This window comes from Scatophagus argus, chromosome 13 (assembly GCF_020382885.2).
Source record: "Scatophagus argus isolate fScaArg1 chromosome 13, fScaArg1.pri, whole genome shotgun sequence".
In the NCBI taxonomy this organism is placed as follows: domain Eukaryota; kingdom Metazoa; phylum Chordata; class Actinopteri; family Scatophagidae; genus Scatophagus; species Scatophagus argus.
Window position 1 is genome coordinate 10,909,738 of NC_058505.1, and position 21,560 is coordinate 10,931,297.

A 21,560-nucleotide genomic window follows, 5' to 3' on the forward strand; every position below is an offset into this window, starting at 1 on the left:
TCTGTCTCTCTCTCTCTCACACACACACACACATACACACACATCTTATGGATGATTGCTTTTCTGTCCCAAAACCATCAAGAAATGTCCTTTATGAAATTATAAATAACAAGAATGACAGCAGCAAACGTTGCTATTAAATTAGAAGTGATTAAAATAAAAATAATTATTTTAACGTAAAATATGAGTTGAAATGAATTTGCCAATTGGGACTTGGACTTTAATGGAGTCTTCACACTATAAATGGCCAACATAGGGCACAAATTGTGGCTGACTTTGTTGTTTCTTCTTTATTATCTGCCTTAGAGGGGAGGCGATATGAATGCGTTTTGTGTTGCCTTGATACAATTTCGCCAACGCAGCCCAATAGGGAATTGTCATACTTAAACTGCGTGTCTTTGGGTATTATATACTACATTTCTAGTGTTCAATTATTTATGGTTCCAAGCCAGTGCAATGCGGAAAAGAAAATAACAGCAAGAAAGAAAGTTGGGGGTTGCAACACAGACTTTATTCTCCTCTCAACGCTTCCTCAGAGGGTAGCATCAAGGTTGTCTTCACTGGCCTTTACTGGAGTGTAATCGTTCTTGTACCTCGGTGTCATTTCTGATTTGTGATCCTAACAGTCACATAAGTCTGCGGGAGAAAAGGGGGAGGACAGCAGTGGAAAAGCAGTCCTTCCCCGGGAGGTACACAAATATCCTGAACTAAGTATCAATCATTTTTGTTCTTTTTAACAAAAGAAAAGTCTGTCCTTTGTTCCCCCTAATTAGTTGCAGCCTAAGTTAGAGCAAACTCCCCAGCACAGGATCATTAGTATTTGCAGAGTCCACCGCCATTTGCCCCCTGTGGTTTCACTAAACTCACACTTTACTCTCCGTAATGAACCCGTTTGCATCCCTACCTAATTAGGCCTATATGGAGAAATATTAATCACAGAGGGACCAGACTCAGAGGGTGACATAGGCCCACTTTCGCCTTTGATCATCACACACCACTAAAAGCGTTTAATTGCTGGTTCCCTGAAACAGCGGTGGAAGGCAAAAGACACACAGGGTTACACGCTGTTGTCCAGCTCATAACGGGATCAGAGACACAAGTTCGTGAACGAGATGTGAAAGTAGAGCCAGATGTCAAAGACCTTCACATAAACAGAAGCTACAGAGGACTGAATTGATTCTGTTTGCCCCTGCGAGCCACAAAAGGCGCTTTTTAACTGGTCACATCCCGTCCTCAATACGTTCTGACACACTAAACGGAGCGTGAACGTTACAAAAAAAAGGGCCAATACAGACTGAGTGTATTAAAACTGCACTGGATACTTTAAGGATCGCTGTGGCTCCTCACTCCTGGAAACGGACACGCATAGACCATCTTTTCCTCCCCCCATTTTTTTTTCTTTGTGAATGTATTTTTTTCTGATTCGAAACACCAAACTGGCCGCGAATCAGCTCATTTTATTAAAAAAAAAAAGAAAGAAAGAAAGTGCACTTGCTGATTAGAAACTTGGTGCTCATCACCTGTCTCACCTGCACAAAGAGCACACTGTACAGCCTATAGCGGTTTGATTTACCATTGGCCAACACGCACAATAGCATTACTACAGGTGGGTGGCTTTTCATCTGGTTGCTGGGATGGTTGGAGCTCATTCGCATGCAATTATCGGTGTGGGCGCCATATGAGGCTTTTCAACTCGCAGGTTTCAAAGATATCCTCGTGGTTATTGGCTGTGCGAGAGCGTGCGTGCGTGCGTGCTTACGTACGTGTGTATGTGAGGTAGAGAGAGAGAGAGAGAGAAAGCAAGGCAGAGACATCAAAGTTGATTGCTCAATAGACTTCAGGTGAATATTTCTTGTATTGCAGGCTCCAGCTATATGGGACCATGAACTCATCAGCAGGTGCAGGAAACTACCGCAGGGGATCCACTAAGGGAGAGAAGGTAATTTATTTTTCAAACCTCTTCTTTCCACTTTGCTCACATCCAGCCCGCATTTCTTTCCCAGCCATTTATGCTTCAAAAAAAAACCTTCGCCGATAGGCACAGCGTTGTTGAAGTGCTCCTGTAGACGCACTGATGCGCCAGGAGACGATTTTATTTCCTTTCCGGTGGACTGCAAAAGAAGACGAGCAGTGTGATGTTACGTGTTGTTTAGACGTTGTTTGCTCTCTTCTGGGTCTTGATTTTTCAACTTTGATTGACTTTTGTTTCTGATTAGATTTGTTTCTGAACTGATGTTCTTTAAATGTCACTTCAGTGCCATATTCAGCGTTTACGAGCAGGATCGCTGATATCAGTTAAGTCTCAGTGGACCGAATCGTTTGATAAAATGCTTGTTTGCAAAGTTGGTGGCCTAAATTGAGTGTTTGTCTGCAGCTGATGCAGTCAAGCGAAAGGATGTCCCGATAAGAGTCTGTTTGTTGTTTTCTATTCCCTTACAGCTCTGACTTGATGTTTTTTACCAACTTATACTCTGTGCATCTGCCAGGTTGTGTACTTCTTGTAGGTTAGATGAATGGATTGCTCTTTTTTCTATGTTCTCACAAGGAAAACATCCCAGATCAACCCGTGGGGGTTTAGAACAAAACAAACAACAACAACACAACTTGTCTGCCAAGTAATGCCCCTGCAATAGCACTCCCACAATGCCAGTTCCGAGCAACACTCACATAAAGGATCCAAAGTTAACTTGAATTACTCAGGCAGTCGCATCGATTGCGGGTTTCAGTAAGGGACAAAAATATGTCGAATCAGTTTCCTGTGTGTGTTAGTGTAGGGAGGAGCTGTGAAATATTTAAATAGTGACAAATGTGTCTGCCTCTAGGGGGCATGTCATCCCAAAAAATGTTTGGCTGTATGTTGAAGGCTACTTATAAGTGTTTCTGTCGAGCGGAACGAGACCTACAAACCCACATGCAGAGTTCACTTTTAAAGAGACATCTTTTTTTTTTATTTTGTTTCACTAATGTACTAAGAAAAAGTGTGGAAAACTAAGTGTTTTGCCACACTGATTCACTGAATTCATTCATCACATTTAGATCTCAGTTTGTCGTGTTTTGTTTGATACATCAGTGCGTAATAATAAAAAAAAAAGTGGATGTGTAGCTGCTTTCTATGGGGGCTCCCTCATTTGTCAGTGCTGCTGGATTACACTTTGATTTACTCTTGATTTCATCCCATGCTGGAGTTAGTTTGCCCTCTGCTGGAGGCACAAACTCACACACTCACTCAAGATCAAGCTTTTTTACCAAGATTTTCTGATTTTGACGACATCTTGCCATGTTTTTTCTCTTATTACTTAGGCTTTCCGAGCCTCCAGTCTTTCTTCTTTCACACAAGTTTCACCGCTGTGAAGAGACGCTATACGTCTGCATATTCCACGTTTCTGCTGATCCCACTTACAGCTCAGTGGTATAAAAGGCCAAAAATCCCAAAGACAAAAGTTTCTGTGACCAAAGTTTGACTCTTTAAGGATTCACAGGCACAGACTATTAAATTCTACCATAATCTGCGGTCAATTTGCATAGAAAAGATATCATTAAGTCTGGCTGTGAATGTCCGAGCTCTCTCCCTTCTCAGAGGATAGAGCGAATTTGGAGAAAATGCAGACATGGCTTCACTAAAACTCATTACGCCTGATTTGGTTGTTATGATCCTGCCCTGAGAACGAAAGAGCTTTGACTTACAGAGACTTACAAGCTGACTCTACATGGATACATTCATAATTGTCATTTTCTCTTTCTCATTTTCTTCTGTCCCCTTTCCTTCTTCTGTCTTTCCTCTGATAAATGTATTCAGCAGCAAACTGCAGCAGTCATCAATGTCACACTTTGTTTGCTTAACTTAATTTTGAACAGGTCACAGCTGAGAATAAACATTTTTTTCATGTAAATTTTATTTATGTATCCCAATTTCGCAAATCACAAATGATTGTCAAGGAGCTTTACAATTTGTACAACATACAACAATTTGTAAAACCCTTGGTAAAAAAAAAACATTTCAACAGGGGGAAAAAAAGTAAAATACCTCATAGAGAGCAACAGAGGAGATACTTCTCTCCCAGGACAGATGAGCAATAAATGTTTGTACAGAACAGATCAGCATAGCAGATTTACAGTATGGAAAATCGGGATGTCAAAACTATACACACATGTGAGAGTTATGGATCTGTGAGGGTATAAAGCAGGTTCAGACACTGCCAAACAGATAAAACCAGTCTGTCATGTTCCCAGAGAGTGTCTGATAGAAGAAACTGAACAGATCAAGACAACTCTGATGTTTATACTCTCTTATAAAAAAAAAAAAATAATAAAATAAAATAATATTAAAGGAGTTCCTGTCATTCACAGCTCTTCCCACAGTATCTGAACTTAAAATGCACCCTGTTACTGCAACTCACCTTCACACATTAAACCGCCCACTATACTATAAGCCACACAACCTTCTTCTCCACTGCTGAGACCTTGCAAAGAGGACAGGCAACACAAACACAGAGCATAGCTCACATATGCCATTCACTCAGGTAGGAGGAAGGAACAGGCACACACACAGAGGTGGAAAGAGACGAGGACAACATGCACACAACACGATAAAGATAAAGGACAAAGAACTAAATCCTAACATCTGGAATGAAGCAACGACAGCAAAGGGAGACAGAGAGAGAGAGAGAGAGAGAGAGAGCAGGGGGTGGATCTTTACTTCATAAGCATGTCCAATGTGGTCTCAGAGAGGAAGATGATGATCTTTTATGCCACATATCGCTTGTAACCACACCTTTTCAGGCCTTTGTTTAGGAGTTTAGAAGAAGGTTTGGTAATTCATAGCTATAGATGCACTACAAAAGGTGCAAGCCTTCACTATATGGACAAAAGTACTGGGAGCCCCGACCATTACACCAACAGGAGCTTCAATGGCATCGCATTCTAAATGCATAGACAGCTTTGCGGCTATAGCAGCTTTCACTCTTCTGGAAAGGCTTTCTTTGGAGTGTTTTTGTGTGAGTTTTGACCCATTCACGCAGTAGAGCATTTGTTAGATCTGACACCGATGTTGAACAGAAAGGCCTGGCTCATAATCTCAGTTCCACTTCATCCCAAAGGTGTTCAGTGGGGCTGAGGTCAGGGCTCTGTATGGGCCAGTGAAGTTCTTGGTATGCTGAAGCATTGAGATGTTCTCTCACTGGAAGTAAGGGGCCCAGGCCAAGCCCTGAAAAACAGCCCCTTACCACACCTGAATTCAATAGTGAAGAAATTTGTCCAAAGACTTTTGTCAATATAGTGTAGTTATTTCAGGTTAGTGGCTGTTACCAGAGCTTAAATTGTAACGTATTGTGTAGTGAAATGCATGCAAATGCATATGTTCTGCATGCAAAAGTTTCCACAGGTTAGTGTTGAGTCCTTTGAAAGAAGCATGACCACACTGACACACACTGTTCAACACTGTTGTACACAGTTATACTGCAATAAGGTTTTTGCAATGTTTGTTGTCAGATCGTGAGCTGCTGTTGTTTTCTGCCGTGCTGAAGAGTTTTTGATTTTTGCTGTGAAAGATTATGTTAACTGCTTTCATCATGAAATGTCACCCAAGAGGACACACAAAGCCCAGCATCCAAAAGTGGTCTGCACAAATTAGGCTGTTACGAGGTTTGCTGTATGTTTGCTAGTGTCTTGTTGTGTTTTAGGAGCCGTTTTAGTCCATTTAGCAGCCCTTCATTCATCATTTTTATTCAGAATTCAAAGTGCATATTTTAAGTGTGTATTCAAACAGGGCTCAGACTGAATTAGTTGCATCCATTTGTACCTCCTACACCACAGAGCAGAAAATACACTTCATATTTTGCCTTACGGTGACGTGTCTCATCTGTTGTGGTGGCTGCCTCTGATGTGTCCTTTTGCTTGACGTTTTTGAGACCCGTATGTTTCTCCTCAGTCTAGACTTTCATCATTTGCATTTACTGAGAGAGTGAGAGGCTGCTCATAGCACTGTTTCCAAGATACGGATTGGTATCGTTTCCCTCTCTGCAAAAATGTCCATGTTGCAGTTACAGTCACAAATGTTCAGGCGCACAGTTGCTGAACTGTTTTCACAAATGTGTCTGTGGGGTCGTGTTGTGTCTTATTATTCAACTATATTTTGTGCTTTGTCAGGGAACATGTGATCTTTTTGATCAGGTTAGTTTTGAGTGAACTCGTGTCAGAGCTGTTTGAAAGTATGTGTCAAAGATTTCATGGCACCCTGAGCTGAATGTTAAGGCTCCCTGGAGTAGAATTGTGCAGACAAAGTTTCACTGAAACAATTTGTATGCAGCAGGAATATGTACGGATGAAATGCCTTTCAAAAGGATTCTGTATTCATCTAGTGAGCCCTTGTGTTTCTGCATTGAACCATTGCACTTTAAATCGCCTGCTTAAAATGTTTGTATTGCTGCCCACAGCCACTATTAGCTGTTAGAAAATGACTTTCATTTTCCTCGTTTGCACATACGTACCATGTACACATTTCGATACCATCTGTTTATTTTACCCAATGACTGTATTGAGAGTGATAATGCTGTGGCGAACAATAGCACTTTGTTCAATGAAATGAAATTCAGAGGCAGGAAACAACCGGGAACGCACAGCGGCGAGGGACAACACCATTCAGCAGCAGTCATTTGTCACTACTAACTGCCGTGCTGAGGGTTTGGGCTCTCCAGGGAAGGTTTGCTGTAGATGAGAACCATGTTTATGAAAGCTGCCTGGGTTTTTGCAGCTCCTGGCCACCCTGGAGCACCTCTAAAGTTCTTCATCCTGGACACAATCTCGCTGTTGCATTGCTCCCTGAGGTGCAGGTCTAATCTGTACTTGTCACCTGTAACAGATGACCTGATAGGGCTCAGTGTGGAGTGAAGCCGCTTGCATCTTGATGATAAAGACACATCATAGTCCAATATGCATGCATTGCTTGGCTCATTCATATTCTGACAAACAGCATTGCATTCTCTATTCAGATCTTTGCTCCACTGCCCTTCCCTGAGCTCAAAGAGGTGCTGGTCTGAGAAGCATACCAAGTGCAGCAAGAGTCTTTGGGATCCACAGGGAGGAGTGTTGGTGGAGGATGCTTGACGCCTTTGAGTCGATTGGCCAGGCATAGGTAGTTTGACCTGGCTGAAGGTCAAGATCAGAGCTGAGTTAAGGACATACAGTAAAGGTTTGACGGCGTCATGGGATATAAATTTGTGAATTGAGTTTAGATTGTACTTCAATGCTGCAATGTAGCACACAGAAGAAACATTAATGCACATTTCTACACATAAATCCTGTGAATGTCCATTTGGATTTGGATGTTAATCATATACGTTTGCCCAGTCTTTGTAGCACTGTTGAAAACATTCTTGCTCAAAGAAAAAGCAACAGTAATACACCATAAGGGATGATCTGCTTCTTGCAGTCTGTTTGGCATTCACCAACCTTATTTATCAGTCAGATTATGACTCATCAGTTGAATTCAGCAGCTTTACATACCAGTTAGTCAGACACTCTAAGATAAGCCAGAACCTAAAGTGTTTTTTTATCCCTTTGGTATAACCTCCTAATAAATCCTGCTTTTTCTTTGAATCTCGAGGGCCATATGTGCTTTAGGCATTTCTGTTAAAGGGTCTGATGTGGTAGCAAAAAAGAACTGTCCAGAGAAGATGTTCCAGAGTTAAAGATGACCAATCATGTTATTACTTGTGTAACTTCTACTCTACTTTCCATGTTGAAAACTACTACAGGATGTCCTACATCCTATGAGTACAATTGGGATATATATGGACATAGTAATACATATATATATATATACAATATTATATAATAATACATATATTTATATATATATATATATATATATATATATATATATGTATGATAGACAAGTATGCATGTGTCATGTAAGATATAATATCGATGACATAAAATTCCACCACACTGATCTGCGACCAAAAGCGACGTAGGGATATAAACTAACACCCTCTTTCAGTTTGTCCATGTCATTAATCTTAAACTGTATTAATGATGCTTTTTTGACATCAGCTCTTAAAATGTTTTAATGGTAACTCATGTTCTGCAAAATCAGCAGGATGTGACAGATGGGAGAAATCAGTAAATGAGCGTAAGCAGCGTAATAAATGTAAACAAGTAAAGAAATTCAAGCAGTGCATTGTTAATCTTCTGTCAGCATGATAAAACACCACATCACCTCTGTGCTTTACAGCAATAACAGTACTGACCTTTTGCACAAATTGCAATTACAGTGACTTACTGTGGGCCTGCAATGTTCATAATCACAGGAGTGTATGTCAAGGCTGTAAATGTGACAAAAATGAATGTTGGAGATGACCAATCAGGGGCTTGTTTAAGGGCCCTGGGGAAAATGTCATGGCACAAAATCTGCTTGTTAACAGCAATGGCTATAACTACAAACACCATGTCCTGTATTAACTCAAAGGACTTTGTTATTCTTCAGTACAGGAACCAGAGCAGTTATTCTCTCTGATGACTTCTTCTCTGTGGTGTGCATGCATGAACTTTAGCTCGTCTTTGTCCTCGGTGTACAGTATGGCTTCACATGTCAACCTTATTAACATGAAAGCAGCTCTGAACGTGCAGCTGTTCTCTTTTGTTCTTGCATTTTTAATTTGATCTGTCTCATAACATGTGATTATGCTGCTTACCTTTTACTAAGTGCAGCTCTTTATTAAGTGCTGCTGGGGTCTCGGGTTTGCAGTCAGTGTGCAAATTAAACATGTAAAATATGAGCCGAAGCCCAGCAGTCATTAGTGATAAACGGCTGCAGCTGCAGGGGAGAGACTCTTCCTTTAAACGAGTCTGTGAGTCATGGTCAAAAAGAAATTCAGCTGACTTCAAATATAAGTATTTATGAAGCGCCATGAAATCTCATACCAGTTTCTGCCACAGGGTATAAAACATACCGCTGTCCATGAAATAAGAACATAGGCAATTTCAACTTGATTCTATTCACATTTCTAATGAATAATTGGCAAGGTCATATGAAGATTTTGCTCATGAATGTTAAATTAGATACCAGCTTATACAGCTGTGAAGTGTGAAACTTGAGGCAGTGTTCTGCAATGTGATGGTGCTTTAATGACCTTGCACCGCAAACGTCTTCAATGTTCACACCGCCTCAGCATCTTGATTTCACACACAAGGGAAACGCTAGACAGCATCAATACAAGCTGAGGTTCAGCCCCTGATTCCATATCTGCCCTGGGATTCAGTGTGGGCAGCCTGCTCTTGGAGCCTTCCATGCACCATTTTGGTGAATCACTGTTTCCTGCCTCTGGCTTTTGTCACATTCACTTGAGTAAATTAGACTAAAAAATGAGAAGATGGTTTAAATCTTCATTGTAAAATATGGTTACTTCTTGTTTCATAAAATCCTTTTCATTCTGTCCTTTCCATGACTCCCATGCTGTAGTTTGCTTGTGTAAACGGGTTCCTCCCTGGGATGAAGCCCTGCGATTCAATACACAAGGCACAAACACTACATAAATAAAGCAGCAGTGTAGCCCGTGCCAGGCTTCTGTCCTGTTAGCATGGCTTGATGAGTGTGTGTGTGTGTGAGAGAGAGAGAGACGGAGTAGTGGTGGGGGTGGTTGTATTTTATGACGTGGAAGACAGGCAGCATAAATATTACTTGAGCTTAATCACAGCCCAGCTGCAAACACGACTGAATTGATCCATTTCTTAGTCTGCACATACTCAGATTGGTAATGCGCGCACACACGCACACACACACACACACACACACAGACATCAGTATTGGTACTGATGTGTTCGGAAATGACTTGCATTGTTTATATATACAGTATGTGTGTGTCTAATTTACTTTCTCTATTGAACCCTAAACCTTTGCTGGGAAAAGTCTTGTTGAGAGAGTTTAAGTGTATGTGTGGGAGACAGGCAGTGAGCGAGCAGAGGAAGAGAGCCAGGGAGGTAGTCAGTCAGGACAGGAGAGATAAGTAGCGCTTGGAGCTGTCTGAGTAGAGGAGATGCACCCACCATCCTCCTTTCTCACCCCCATCACGCCCCCTGTGGAGGCGACGCCAGTGTCTGTGTGATTGATTCACCCTGTGAGGAGAGAAGGGAGGCGTTCTGGTCGGGCTCCTGGACCCCCGGGTCATCCTCTCCCTCTCCTTTAACTGAAGGGGAGGGAGGGAGAGCAGCAGGAGGAGGAGTGTATGTGTGTGTGTGTGTGTGTGTGTGTTTGGGGGGGACACCTCCAGCAGCTCCAACTTCACAGCACAAAGGTGTGAGCACAGCAAGGGGGGAAGACAAGTGGCACTTTTCACCATGTCTGTCCTCATAGCCACCCAGCTGAAGATAGACACCAGCACTGCTTCCAGAAGGGTAAGAGGCCCTTTTAGCATGCATGGCACACTGTGGGGGAATGTCTGTGTTTATGGGTGAGTCTCCTGCTCCTGACAGAAAAGGCTGCTGGCTGTTTTTGGTAGCAACTGGACAGGCGGGAAGGGAGCAGCGGTTCCCCACGTCTCCTCTGAGGATTGTGATGGACAGACGTTTCCCATTTTAATTGCAAGTGCTGGCTGCTGATGAATAGCTTGGTTATATGTATCGCATAGAATGCTTAGCGCATTGCTGTTATTCTTTGAGACGCGTTGCCAGCTAGTGAGTTCAGTGGAAACTGGCCACCGTGGGGGAAAAGTTGGATAGAAGTATGTACGTGTTGTGTGAGATATTTGGATCTTCAAATTGTTGGTTTGTGTTCTTGTTGGCACGCTCCGAATTTAAACATTGTGTTTGCTCTTTGTTTATGTGGCAGTCATTCACAGGGCTTCGAGGTCAGCTAATCGCTCAGTTTAGGACAAATGTTGACGAAATGCTGCACCCCTGCTTGCATGAAAATGTGCTGCAAGAGATACTGATGAAGAGTTAGAAGTTTAGGATAACTTTTGTTGTTGTCCAGCAATTAAAGTGATGTAAAATGTAATAATGGACACAATCTGGAGGTAATTATGAGGCTTATTTGTTGTTGTTAAATAAATGAATGATTTAAGTCTATGGTTCCAAATCCATTTCCTGAAAAGAAACCCTAAAAAACACAAATACTTTCATATTGATCAGTGGTTGAGATGGTCTATGAATGCACAGATGTATGTAGAGCTATATGGAATATAAAATGACCAAAGGGGTGTAACGATTATATTTTGTAGCGCCATTAAAATCATGGAACCAATAACTGAAAGAGAAAAGAGCGAGACCAGCCAGGTGGTTTAAATTATGTCTCACACTTCTCATACAATAACCTCCTTCATTTCAGTCATCACAGCCCCTTTTCAGCCTCTGTTTTGCTACACACATCATCTGTTTATCCACACACATATGGCAATAAATTTGTAGCATCTCACTCTCTTCTCTCTCTTCCTCATCATGTACTGCTGCCACAATCCACAGCTGTACTGTGCTGCTCCCCCTCAAATAGTCTATTTTACTGCATCAGCCAGCATTAAACTCCATTTCCTCAGTGACTTATCTGCTTCTATTTCAATTTGGGCTCAGTGCATAGCTTCCCTTCATCTGTAATGTATTGGAAGATTCAGCACTTATTATCGGTAGAGGATAATAACGTGCCAGTTCCGACAGGCAACATACTTAACTGGTCTCGGTCCCGAAAAGCATTTAACAAAGTTGAATTTTACACATGGCTCAGCGGAAAATGAGTTTAGAGCAAGTTAGAAATGATCACTTAGGGAAAATATTTACCATAGTCTGAATTTATGGTAGCTGGGATAGGCTCCAGCCCCCCCGGGACCCTGACGGATAAGCGGTATAGAAAATGGATGGATGGATGGATGAATTTATGGTGGGATATTTTTTTTTTTAATAAAAATGTTGCATGAAATGTATGTATGTCTCATGTATGAGACTCAGTGTGTGTTCATGCTGGTTGTATTAGCATATCAGGTAAATGTGAGCTGAGCCGAATTCAGCGACTGCCTCTGTGATTTGTGAAGGCTTTCTGCTTTTGTGCATCCCACTGCAATTGTAATAAAGTGCCATGACTTGCAGCACACAGCAATTGAATTTGCCAACTTAACATGGCTCAAAATGAGGCAATTGCTGCAATGTCGTGTTTATTGTGTAATTCAGTGATAAGGAATGTATTCCTCTGCACAGTCCTATTGACTCTGGCCTTCATTGAGGCATAATTAAATTTTGATGAACACAAACAGAGGAAGATGGTTCTACCTTGAGAGCAACTGCTGTTTCATCCTGATTCATTCATTTTCTATACCACTTATGCGTCAGGGTCGCAGGGGCATGTTGAATATGTCATATTTATATTTCATGTATTGTGATTCTGATGGGAAAGGTCATCTATCTATCTGTCTGTCTGTCTGTCTGTATCTCTGACATTACCGGACCTCTTTCAGATAAAATATATCGCCAGTGCAATATATAAAAGTTTTATGGGTTTATTTTGGGGTTCTAAGAAGCGAAACATTCCCGTTTGGCCAAAATCCATTTTCCTCATAGACCATCATTATAAAAAGAGATGTCTGTAAACCTTTTGACGGGACACCTATAATGAATTTTTGATCCACGTAGGTTTTATATTTGTAAGATGCTCCTCAAGCCAAGAAAAGGAAAATCTAATGGCGTTATCACAGTGTGGAGTTTATGAGGCCGAGCAGGAACTGGCAGGACGGGGCCAGTTGGAGAAACACCACGACTTGTAGTCAATAGGCCCCAGAACCAGGAAATAAACCTGCAAACTAGGAAACTTAAAATGTTTTTCTCTCTTTAAACTAATAAAGTAGGCTAACACATGTAGGCCATCAGAAATTTTGCTCAAGATGACAGTACCAAGTGTTGAAATTTGAAATCATGCACAAACGTCTTTAATAAATTGATGTGTAATCTTAGTAACAACAGTTTGAGTCGATAGTAATTGCAATGCGTGCCATGTTTGGGACAAGCCGTAGAGCTTTTTATGGTGCGGACAAGTAGGACTGAGTACAACAGATTGGACGTAATTCCGTCCGTTAATTTGGACGTAGTTGCTTGTCCAAATATATAAATAAATAAACTCCCGGGTTATACAACAGTAACACGTGACGAGTTCTGAGGCAAAACGCAGCAATTGGCCAGTAAGGATTTTAAAGTACCAACCGTGTCACAGCTGCTGTCGCTGCTGTTGGCCGAGTGGGTACGAGGGTCAAATCACAATGAGTGACTTCCTCTTGCTGCTTTCACCTCCTGCAGTACCTCACACCTCTTCCCTCTAGCTTCACGGTTTGAAATGCTCTGATCTAGAGGGATTCTATTGATTTATGGCGTGCATGTCCCGCTTGAAGTCCAGTTCTGATGAATGGACAAATTTGAAGTTATGATGATGTTTAATCAGTGTGAGAGAGTGTTGAGGACAGCTTTATGACGAAATGTGATCCACGTCAAACAGGATCACGTAATCCAACACAAGCAGCAAGATGATTTAAAAATAAATAAATAAATAAAAAAACTTGTTGCCACAGTTGGTTCAGCTCTGCATCAAGGGAAATCAGTAGTGTCCAGCTAATGCGAAATGGAAAACGGTAGAAAATTATGTGATTATGCTCAGCTGTAACTAAACCCATTCTGTTACATGCATGTAGAAAAGGCTCAGCAATTTCCTTTCTCGGCTCGGGGATGTTCACAGGAAATTAGATATTACTGCACTTCCACCACACATTGATTGATTGATTTGTTTGCTCTTTCAGCCAATTAGTTTCGTTGTGGTGTGCTGCATGCTGATGAAAACAAGTGAACATGTGGTGACATTTCATTTACTGCAAACACATTAATGTGTGCATCAAAAGTGCTTTACATTACATATGCTATTTTCAGTTATGACAGGTATGATTGTATTGTAACAGTGTGATGTGTGTCGAGCTATTCAGCCCATTCTGCACGTTTTTGAACTACAAATGGGCTTAACCATGCTTTATGCCCTTTTCCTGAAGTGTGATAGGAACCCTTAAAGACAAAAGAGGAAAGAAAAGAACATTAAAAAGCTTTATTTGTTACAATATACCAGTTTTTTGCAGTTTGCTTCTCAGATGTCTGTTTCTCTTGCTCACAAAATGTAATCTTTTTGACCTGCAGGCTGCCTCCGAGTATTCCAGCACTCTGTGAAGCATGCGAGCAGCAGCATTTTGAGATTATTACATTTCAACAATGAATAGAAAACAGATGACTTCCTTTGTTATGTAATAAGATAACATTTGTGCATTTTCAGTTAAGTTCTTTTGTTACTTACTTTTGTGTATAAAACCCCTCACTGGAATCAAAACTAAACTCACCCGGGGGGCATTTGTTGCACAGCAGAACCTCATAAAGCCATCGCTTTATCATCATCATGATAAGGTGCACTTTGTCATTCAGATTAAAATACATCCGTTATAACCTTGAAATATAATTACAGTCTCCCATATCACATCTGAAGTTAGCTTGTAACAGCTCCAACAGCACCATTAGCTACCTGCAGAGATATTAGGTATGCTGCATCATCATCTTCATTATACCTGTTATAATGTGCCTCTCCAGTTTCTGCCTATTATAAGATTGAGCTTGACTGCAGTGATGTCTGAGAGAGTGGGGGAAAGGCATAGCTCCAGTCAGCTGCCGTATCTGCGAGGAGGCGATAGGGGAGTCAAGCTGAGCCCAGGCTCCCTAGCATGGTCCTGAGGGGAGCGTTAAAGCAGCCAGGCAGTTCACAATAGCTCCCCAACAAGGTGAGGGAGATTGGAAGACATCTATCAGAGAGGCTCGGATGGATGTCAAGTGACTCGGACCTATTTCCCCCGGGGGTGCGCAGACCCAGGAAAGGCATTTATGAACTCGAGAAACAAATGATGACAGGGACCAAGGCGAGCCACTGTGTAAGAGGCGGCTGCTGGAAGCCCAGATGCTCAGTCCATAACATAAATCTCTGCTGCAATTAAAAAACATGCAAAAACATCAAGCAGAGTTGTGGTTCCACTGATTTATGAATCATACTCCAAGTCAAAATAAAATTGATTCAATCTGAAAAGAAGGGGAGGGCTAGAGACTAACTCTAATTGGGCAAAAGCAGTAATGTTCTTTGCCCTTGTTTTTGAATGAATGTCCAAACCACCGAAATCAATATTCTTTATTCTAGATGCATATCCTATTATAGAGGTTACATTCATAATTCAAGTCATGAATCAATGACCCTCCAGCAGTTCTTTCAGTGTTTGAGATGACTCACCATTTGTTAAAAAAATTAATTAAAACTCCCTCTTTGTTCGACATTGAGTATAGAATAGGTTCACTTCTGCTGTGTCGGTCAGCTTTGACTAGACTGCAAACGATTACATAATAAACTTGATTTGTCTTAATGGGAGACGTAAAACAGTGGTATTCAACAGAATGTGCCTTATGGGCAGCTTGGAGCCTCGCTTTCGTGCTGCTTTTGAAGTTGTACCCCTGTGAAGATGACCTATTTCCCAGAAATACAGCTCGGCCCGGTGGGGTGATAGTTTGAGCTGTCGCAGTGAGGGGCTGAGGGGTGTTCGCTTGTGGCATTCATGACAGGGATGGCAGAGATTTTAACACTTTGACTCGAGAGCCTTTTCCCTCCTCCGCTCCACCACATATAAGCCAATATTCAGCATTTACCAGAGAGCTGCATTGCTTTGGCCTCTCCGAGCATTTCAAGCATGAAATCACTTGCAACGTAGTGTGTATGAGCTCAATACTTGGATGTGGATGTGGACTGGCTGAAAATATATGATAGAAGCAAGGAAATTTCAGGGAGGAGATGCTTTCATCTGAGTTATTACCGTAAGATTGGGTATTAAAGAGAGTCTTTATGTTGCTGCAGGAGGAAGGTTCATATACCCTAATTTGTATAAACACCAAAAGTAAATTCTTTGCTTTTTATTTTGTTGCAGAACTAAAATATTCGCTGTATGTAGCTGGAATTTTTCGGTTATTTTAGGGAACAGCAAATAATGTGCAGGCTTATTGATTTCGACTTTAGCTTTTAGGATTCCCTCATTTTGTAAGAGGTGTATTTTCTCAGCCAACATGAGCAGCAGTGTTTGTTTTACACCTGAAGCCGACCTGATGTCGTCAGCCTGCCCTAATCCAGTGCGCCACAGAGAGGCACTCGAGCTCCGTCCTGGGACCACATGCAGCCATTTGGGAGAAACATTTTATGACCCCGTTCAAGAAATCAGAAATGAGTGCGAATTGCTCATCAGATGTTTTTGAATTAAGGAGAATAAATGTGAGACTCGTGCAGTGGCGGTGCTCGTTTGTGCGTAAAACAGCATCCTGAAAAGTGCAGTGACAATAGCGCCGGGCTAAAAGCTGCTCTCTCAGTGTTGGTCACTTCTTATGCAGAGCGCGTCTGCGGAGAGGACCGCCGGGCTCTCTGCGTCCTTCACACTCTTCGTGAGTGAGGACGGTCCGCCAAAAAAACAGAGCCGAAAGTGTCGAAACATTATCTTTTTGCTCTTTTTAATTTTCGTGGACAATCGCTCGGAGTCTGGTGGGAAATCGAAGATCTGATCGGAAACTCAGCGCATCCGCCTGCTATCTCGCTGTGAGGAGACATCAGGAAACTGAAGAGGGGAGACAACGTGTTGTGAATACAGATGAGAGCAACTATTGACACCTTCAGCCTACCAGTCTGCTGTGTCAAAGCTTAAAAGGACATCTTCGCGAAGGATTCAGCTTCACCTCGGTCATTTAATTCAGTCTGTGCATCATCCACTGTCCGTAGATGCTTATTTACTAGCTCAGTCTCTTCACCCCATCTCCTTTCCGCTCCTTCCCGGTGGTGAAAACTGGCTGTCTGCCATCGGTTGTCCTCGAAGCGCACAGAAAACCAATAGATCCCCCCCCCCCCACCCCTCCAAAAGAAATCCCGAATCAGACGAGACCCGTCTGTGGCTCTGATATGCTGTAAATTGTCTAATCTGGACTGGACTTGTATTATGGCTTCGCTTTATCAGAGGTTCACCGGGAAGATCAATACGACCAATTCCTTCCCGCACCCACCTGAGGCCAGCCACCTTCTCGGTGGACAGGTTGCAGACGAGGAAAACGCAGCGAAGAGCCCTCAACAACTCGTCGACGGCAGACCTCACGTCCAGTACCGCAAAAAATGCATACAGGAGGACGAGGATGTAAGACACTTATACTTTATTTGCCAACATAATCCCAGTTTATGAAAAGTCTCCAGATGTATAGTGTAGATAATTCCCATTCAAACAGGCACACACTCAGACAAAAATGCACGTATACACACCAATCATAAGCCTGTAGAGTATATGAATCCCCGGAGATATGGAAGCTCTGTTACTGGTTTTACAAGGTGATGAGAAAGTTTGAACAGGTTGCTTTTCATTCTGTGGCAGCTGCTTGGATTTCTGTTGTGTTGGATTATATATATATATGTTTATATATTTTTCATTGTCAAGCTGTCTTCAGATTGAGTTGGATAGACACCTGCCAATGATGTAGATGCTCTTAAAAAACAGCAGCCACATCAGCTCCTAAACGGAGGATGATGATGATGATGGCATGAAAATCATCGCTGTCTCGTGTGTATTCTGCCTAATATCGTCTGCTGCTGTCTGTGGTGCTGAGATATCTGAGAGCGTCACCAGATCCTGGTCAACGGTGGCAAAACGTGGGTTGTAGTCTGTGGTGTCTCCCACAGTTTTTGGAGTGATAATTTTAAAGCTTTTGGGTTTTCATACTGGTCACCAACTTAACGGTTATTGTACCAAGTCAAGAATGAAAGATGTCTTTGAAAATGTTGTAGGCCTTTTGAATTAGTTGCAAAATTGCCCGGCAGTTTTTTTTGACTCCTTCTCCTAGTTGTTCAGTCTGTGTAACTTTTTTTTTGCATAGAAATCCTGCTGTGTTTGATTTTTTTCTTAAAATTTCTTTTGCTTTGGCCTCCCATCTCAGTGATGGTGGCTTTCGCTTGGTTTTGTCCCTGATGTTTGGTCAATCGCTCAAATGTTTGGCTTATAATTTAGAAATATAACCTCACAACTAAATGTGCAAAATCAGAGTAAGGTTTTGCTTTTGTTCACTGGATGAACGTAGTATTTGTAGAACCTTGTAGTAGCCGACAGTACAGACAAAACCAGTTCAAACCTACACCAATCACAAGTACACTTGACTGGCCTTTTATCTTTAAATAGCTGCCAACACAGTGATGTTCCCCTGAAAAATTGATGACTGTCACATCAAGAATCAAGTGATAAGGTTGGAAACGGCCTGAGCACTGACACTGCTTGGGCTGTCAGCAACACCTAGTGTTGGTTTTATGAGGTACTTCACTGCTGGAAAATTTGAAATCATGATTTTTCTCTGGCAATTAAATCATGGGATTGCATTTTAGGAGTGCGACCAGGAGCTGTTATTACTGCCGGGTTTCCAACATATTTATTAGGTTTGTACTGTTAACCTTGAGGTCACCTTTAGTCCTGATTTTCCCCTGAGTCGTGCTGGAGCATGAAATTGCCTTTAGCTTCAGGAGATGGAGAGACCATTTCGAGGAATGCTTTTTCCAACCCCTCGGCCCTCTGTCTGAACAGGCTATTGTTCTTTCCATTTATTTTGCAAAGCAAAAGGACAAAAACTGATTTGGAAATGTTTGGATTTTCATTAAATCATCGCGATATTTACCTGCATGATTGTCCAGCCTCATTCTAAGATTCCTCAATTGAAAATGCACGGTTGAGCTGCTTATTTTAACCAAAGCTGTTAAAAGAGATGGAAATAATTTGGGTTTTTTGTAAACAACAGTTTAGTTTGTTTACTGCAGCATTCTTTTTAAGTTGTTGAGCTCACAAAATGCAGGCACTGCATCTTTGTAGGAGGTGTGTGTGTGTGCGCGTGTGTGTTGGGAACAAAAATCTGTTTACACAGTCACATTGTGAGGACCCGCCTTACTTATGGGGACAAAACGAATCCCCATAACATGAATCATTAGGCTAAGGTTAGGTTAAGGTAAGGATTATGATCAGGTATGTAATGTTTATTGTTATGGTTAGGTGGTGATTAAGCCTCCAAGAAATGAAATCTATGTAATGTCCCCAGAAGTGATGGAAACACGACTGTGTGTGTGCGTGTGTGCGCGCTATGCGATTGATTCATTGTTGCTGCGCTCAGTGTGTGAGCATCAGTATTTTGCGGTAGAGTTTGAGTCACCCAGGGAGGCATCAGCAGTACTTCTTTCTCCTCTTCACTACGCTTTACTGCAAATAGAAACCCATGAGTGTCCCTAATTGAATGTTGTCGCATGTAAAGGTGAAATACGCTGACATTTCACCCTCAGTCTGGAGCCCATGCAGGGACACAGCTTGGATTGACTTTTCCTTTATGTACAGCAGAGAAAATGTAAACATGTCTCTCAGTTGGTGTAGACGGACTCTCCGTCAATCGCAGGCTACACAGTTTATCAAGTGATACAATAATTACATAGGTTTTGGTGGAAATGGAGGCTCTTAAATTCTCACTTATTCAAGATTTTTTTTTTTTTTCATTTTTGTAAATCCTTCCAACACACAACAGCTGCAATCCAAAACCCAGGACAAGATGTTACAGGAAATCACTGTAAAACACATAAAAGAACAAGATCTGAGATGTAATGATTTTCACATCTTTAGTCATCGCAGACATGTTATTTTATTTATTTTATTAACATAAAATTTTTACTCAAAATACCTCAACCTCATTTCTTGCTTATCGTATGTGCGTGTGTTTTTGTTTTTGTTTAATTCATGTTAAACTCTAAGCACTAGTCATTAGTGAAAAGCTCATTTCCCACAAGGCTTAATCTGAGTCTGTCCTGCTGCTCCGTAATGCTTTAGTCTTTTTTTTTTCTCCACTGAGGCTACAGATTTTTGATTTAATGTACACTCGAAATGTGTTTTAATATCAATTTTATGGGCTGTTCCTGCTTGGAATTTACTTACAACCTACAACAATGCCCTCATGACAAAGTGCAATATTGTTCCTGAAGAGCCACAGTGGCTTCGAAACATCAACGTCATGCAGGCTCCATCTGCTGTGAACGCTCTGATTCTTCTTTAGAGATTACTGGAGGGTTTTTTTTTATGGAGTAATCACCATTGTGTATCAGGTGGTGGTTTTGACTGAATATTGAAGTCCTTCACTCTTTAAATTGTCATTACACCCACATGATTGTCCGCTTTAAAATAGATTCGCGTTGGTAACATTCTGCTTTACCAAAAGTAAATTCCCTGTCTGCATAGTTTTGTTATCCTGTTCAAATTTGAGTTCAAAAGCAATGAATCATAAATCACACACTGCATGATTTAATTCACATTGGATACTGCTACCCAGGGCTGACACACACGCACACACACACACACATACACATTAATCTCGCCTGTCCTCACATGCACTTAACTGTGCCTTCTACTTAGAGATACTCCAGATATGAGTAAGACAGTTTGGCCTGGTTCCCAAGTCTTAGTTTAGCTCTGTGCTCCCTTTGAGGTCCAGAGCTCAGATAAATCAGCCAGACGGGGCTCAACAAGAGCAGCCGGATGAAAGAGAGAGAGAGAGAGAGAGAGAGAGAGAAGCAGCGAGATGTGATGGGCTGTTCTCATTATCTCTGCGGCCAGGCAAACTGCATACTTCAGGTGATGACTGTGTGGTGAAAGCTGCCACTCGCTTTGTTACCTGCTGCACACCAGTGCGAAAAGTCACCTGTGCAGTCGACTCTTTACCAGAGTCAGCAGTTGGGAGTGGACAAGGAAATTAAGACTTTAAACACATAGACCAACAGGGAACCAGGCGTTTGCGTTGTATTTTGGGTCACTTTTTTACGTTTACACATAACACTGACATAACATCACATTTTGAGGTGATATGGCTAGCTTGTTAGTAGAGAGTGGCTTATGTGTGCATCCAGCAGCTATGACGAAACGTTAGCATTCATTTGTATTTCTGAAGGTCAATATCAACACCAGGTCTCAGTGGAAATATCTGGTTCTTTAGCTGCAAAATGCTTCATATTCATCAACGAGTTGCTTACTTTGTCTGTCTGCTGTTTGGTGCTGGGCAGGTTGTGTACGGTGCAGCAGAGCTTTGAAAGAAGGAAGAAAAGAACCAAAATGGCAAAGATGCAGGCCTGAAAGCGAAAAACAGTGAACTGACAGATGCTGAAATGTTCTGTAGAGCCGAGGGAAACGCAGTGTGTATGACTAAGACCCCTTTCACATAAAGTGTAGTCATTTGATTTCTTGTCAATATGAAAATATTGACAGCTGCTTTAAAGGCTTGGCTGGATCAGAAAGCAAAACTCAAAACTAAGCTAAAAATCATCATGCAATAGTCTTAATTTTTAGTGCGCCTAAAAAACCAAACAAATATAAAACAATATTTGAAGGTAAACAAAAGACAAACCAAATGATGTGAATCATCAAACAATTCAAAGAAAAACTCCACCAAGAGACATCCACACACACATGTAGGGAAGGGCACACAAGGCAAACGTGCTG

General features: G+C 41.6%; 1 protein-coding gene across 2 annotated transcripts in view; it reads left to right on the plus strand.

Annotated features, from left to right (window-relative positions):
• Window positions 1-1,786: 1,786 nt before the first annotated feature.
• Window positions 1,787-21,560, plus strand: part of LOC124070015 (dipeptidyl aminopeptidase-like protein 6) — a 70,927-nt gene continuing 51,153 nt past the window's right edge. The window contains exon 1 of one of the 2 annotated variants that reach the window (XM_046409602.1): window positions 1,787-1,939. In XM_046409602.1, the coding sequence (XP_046265558.1) occupies window positions 1,883-1,939 (57 nt within the window). In that variant the 5' untranslated portion in view covers window positions 1,787-1,882. Of the gene's footprint in view, window positions 1,940-16,225; window positions 17,199-21,560 lie in introns of those variants that run through there. The other variant, XM_046409601.1, reaches the window with a different exon arrangement.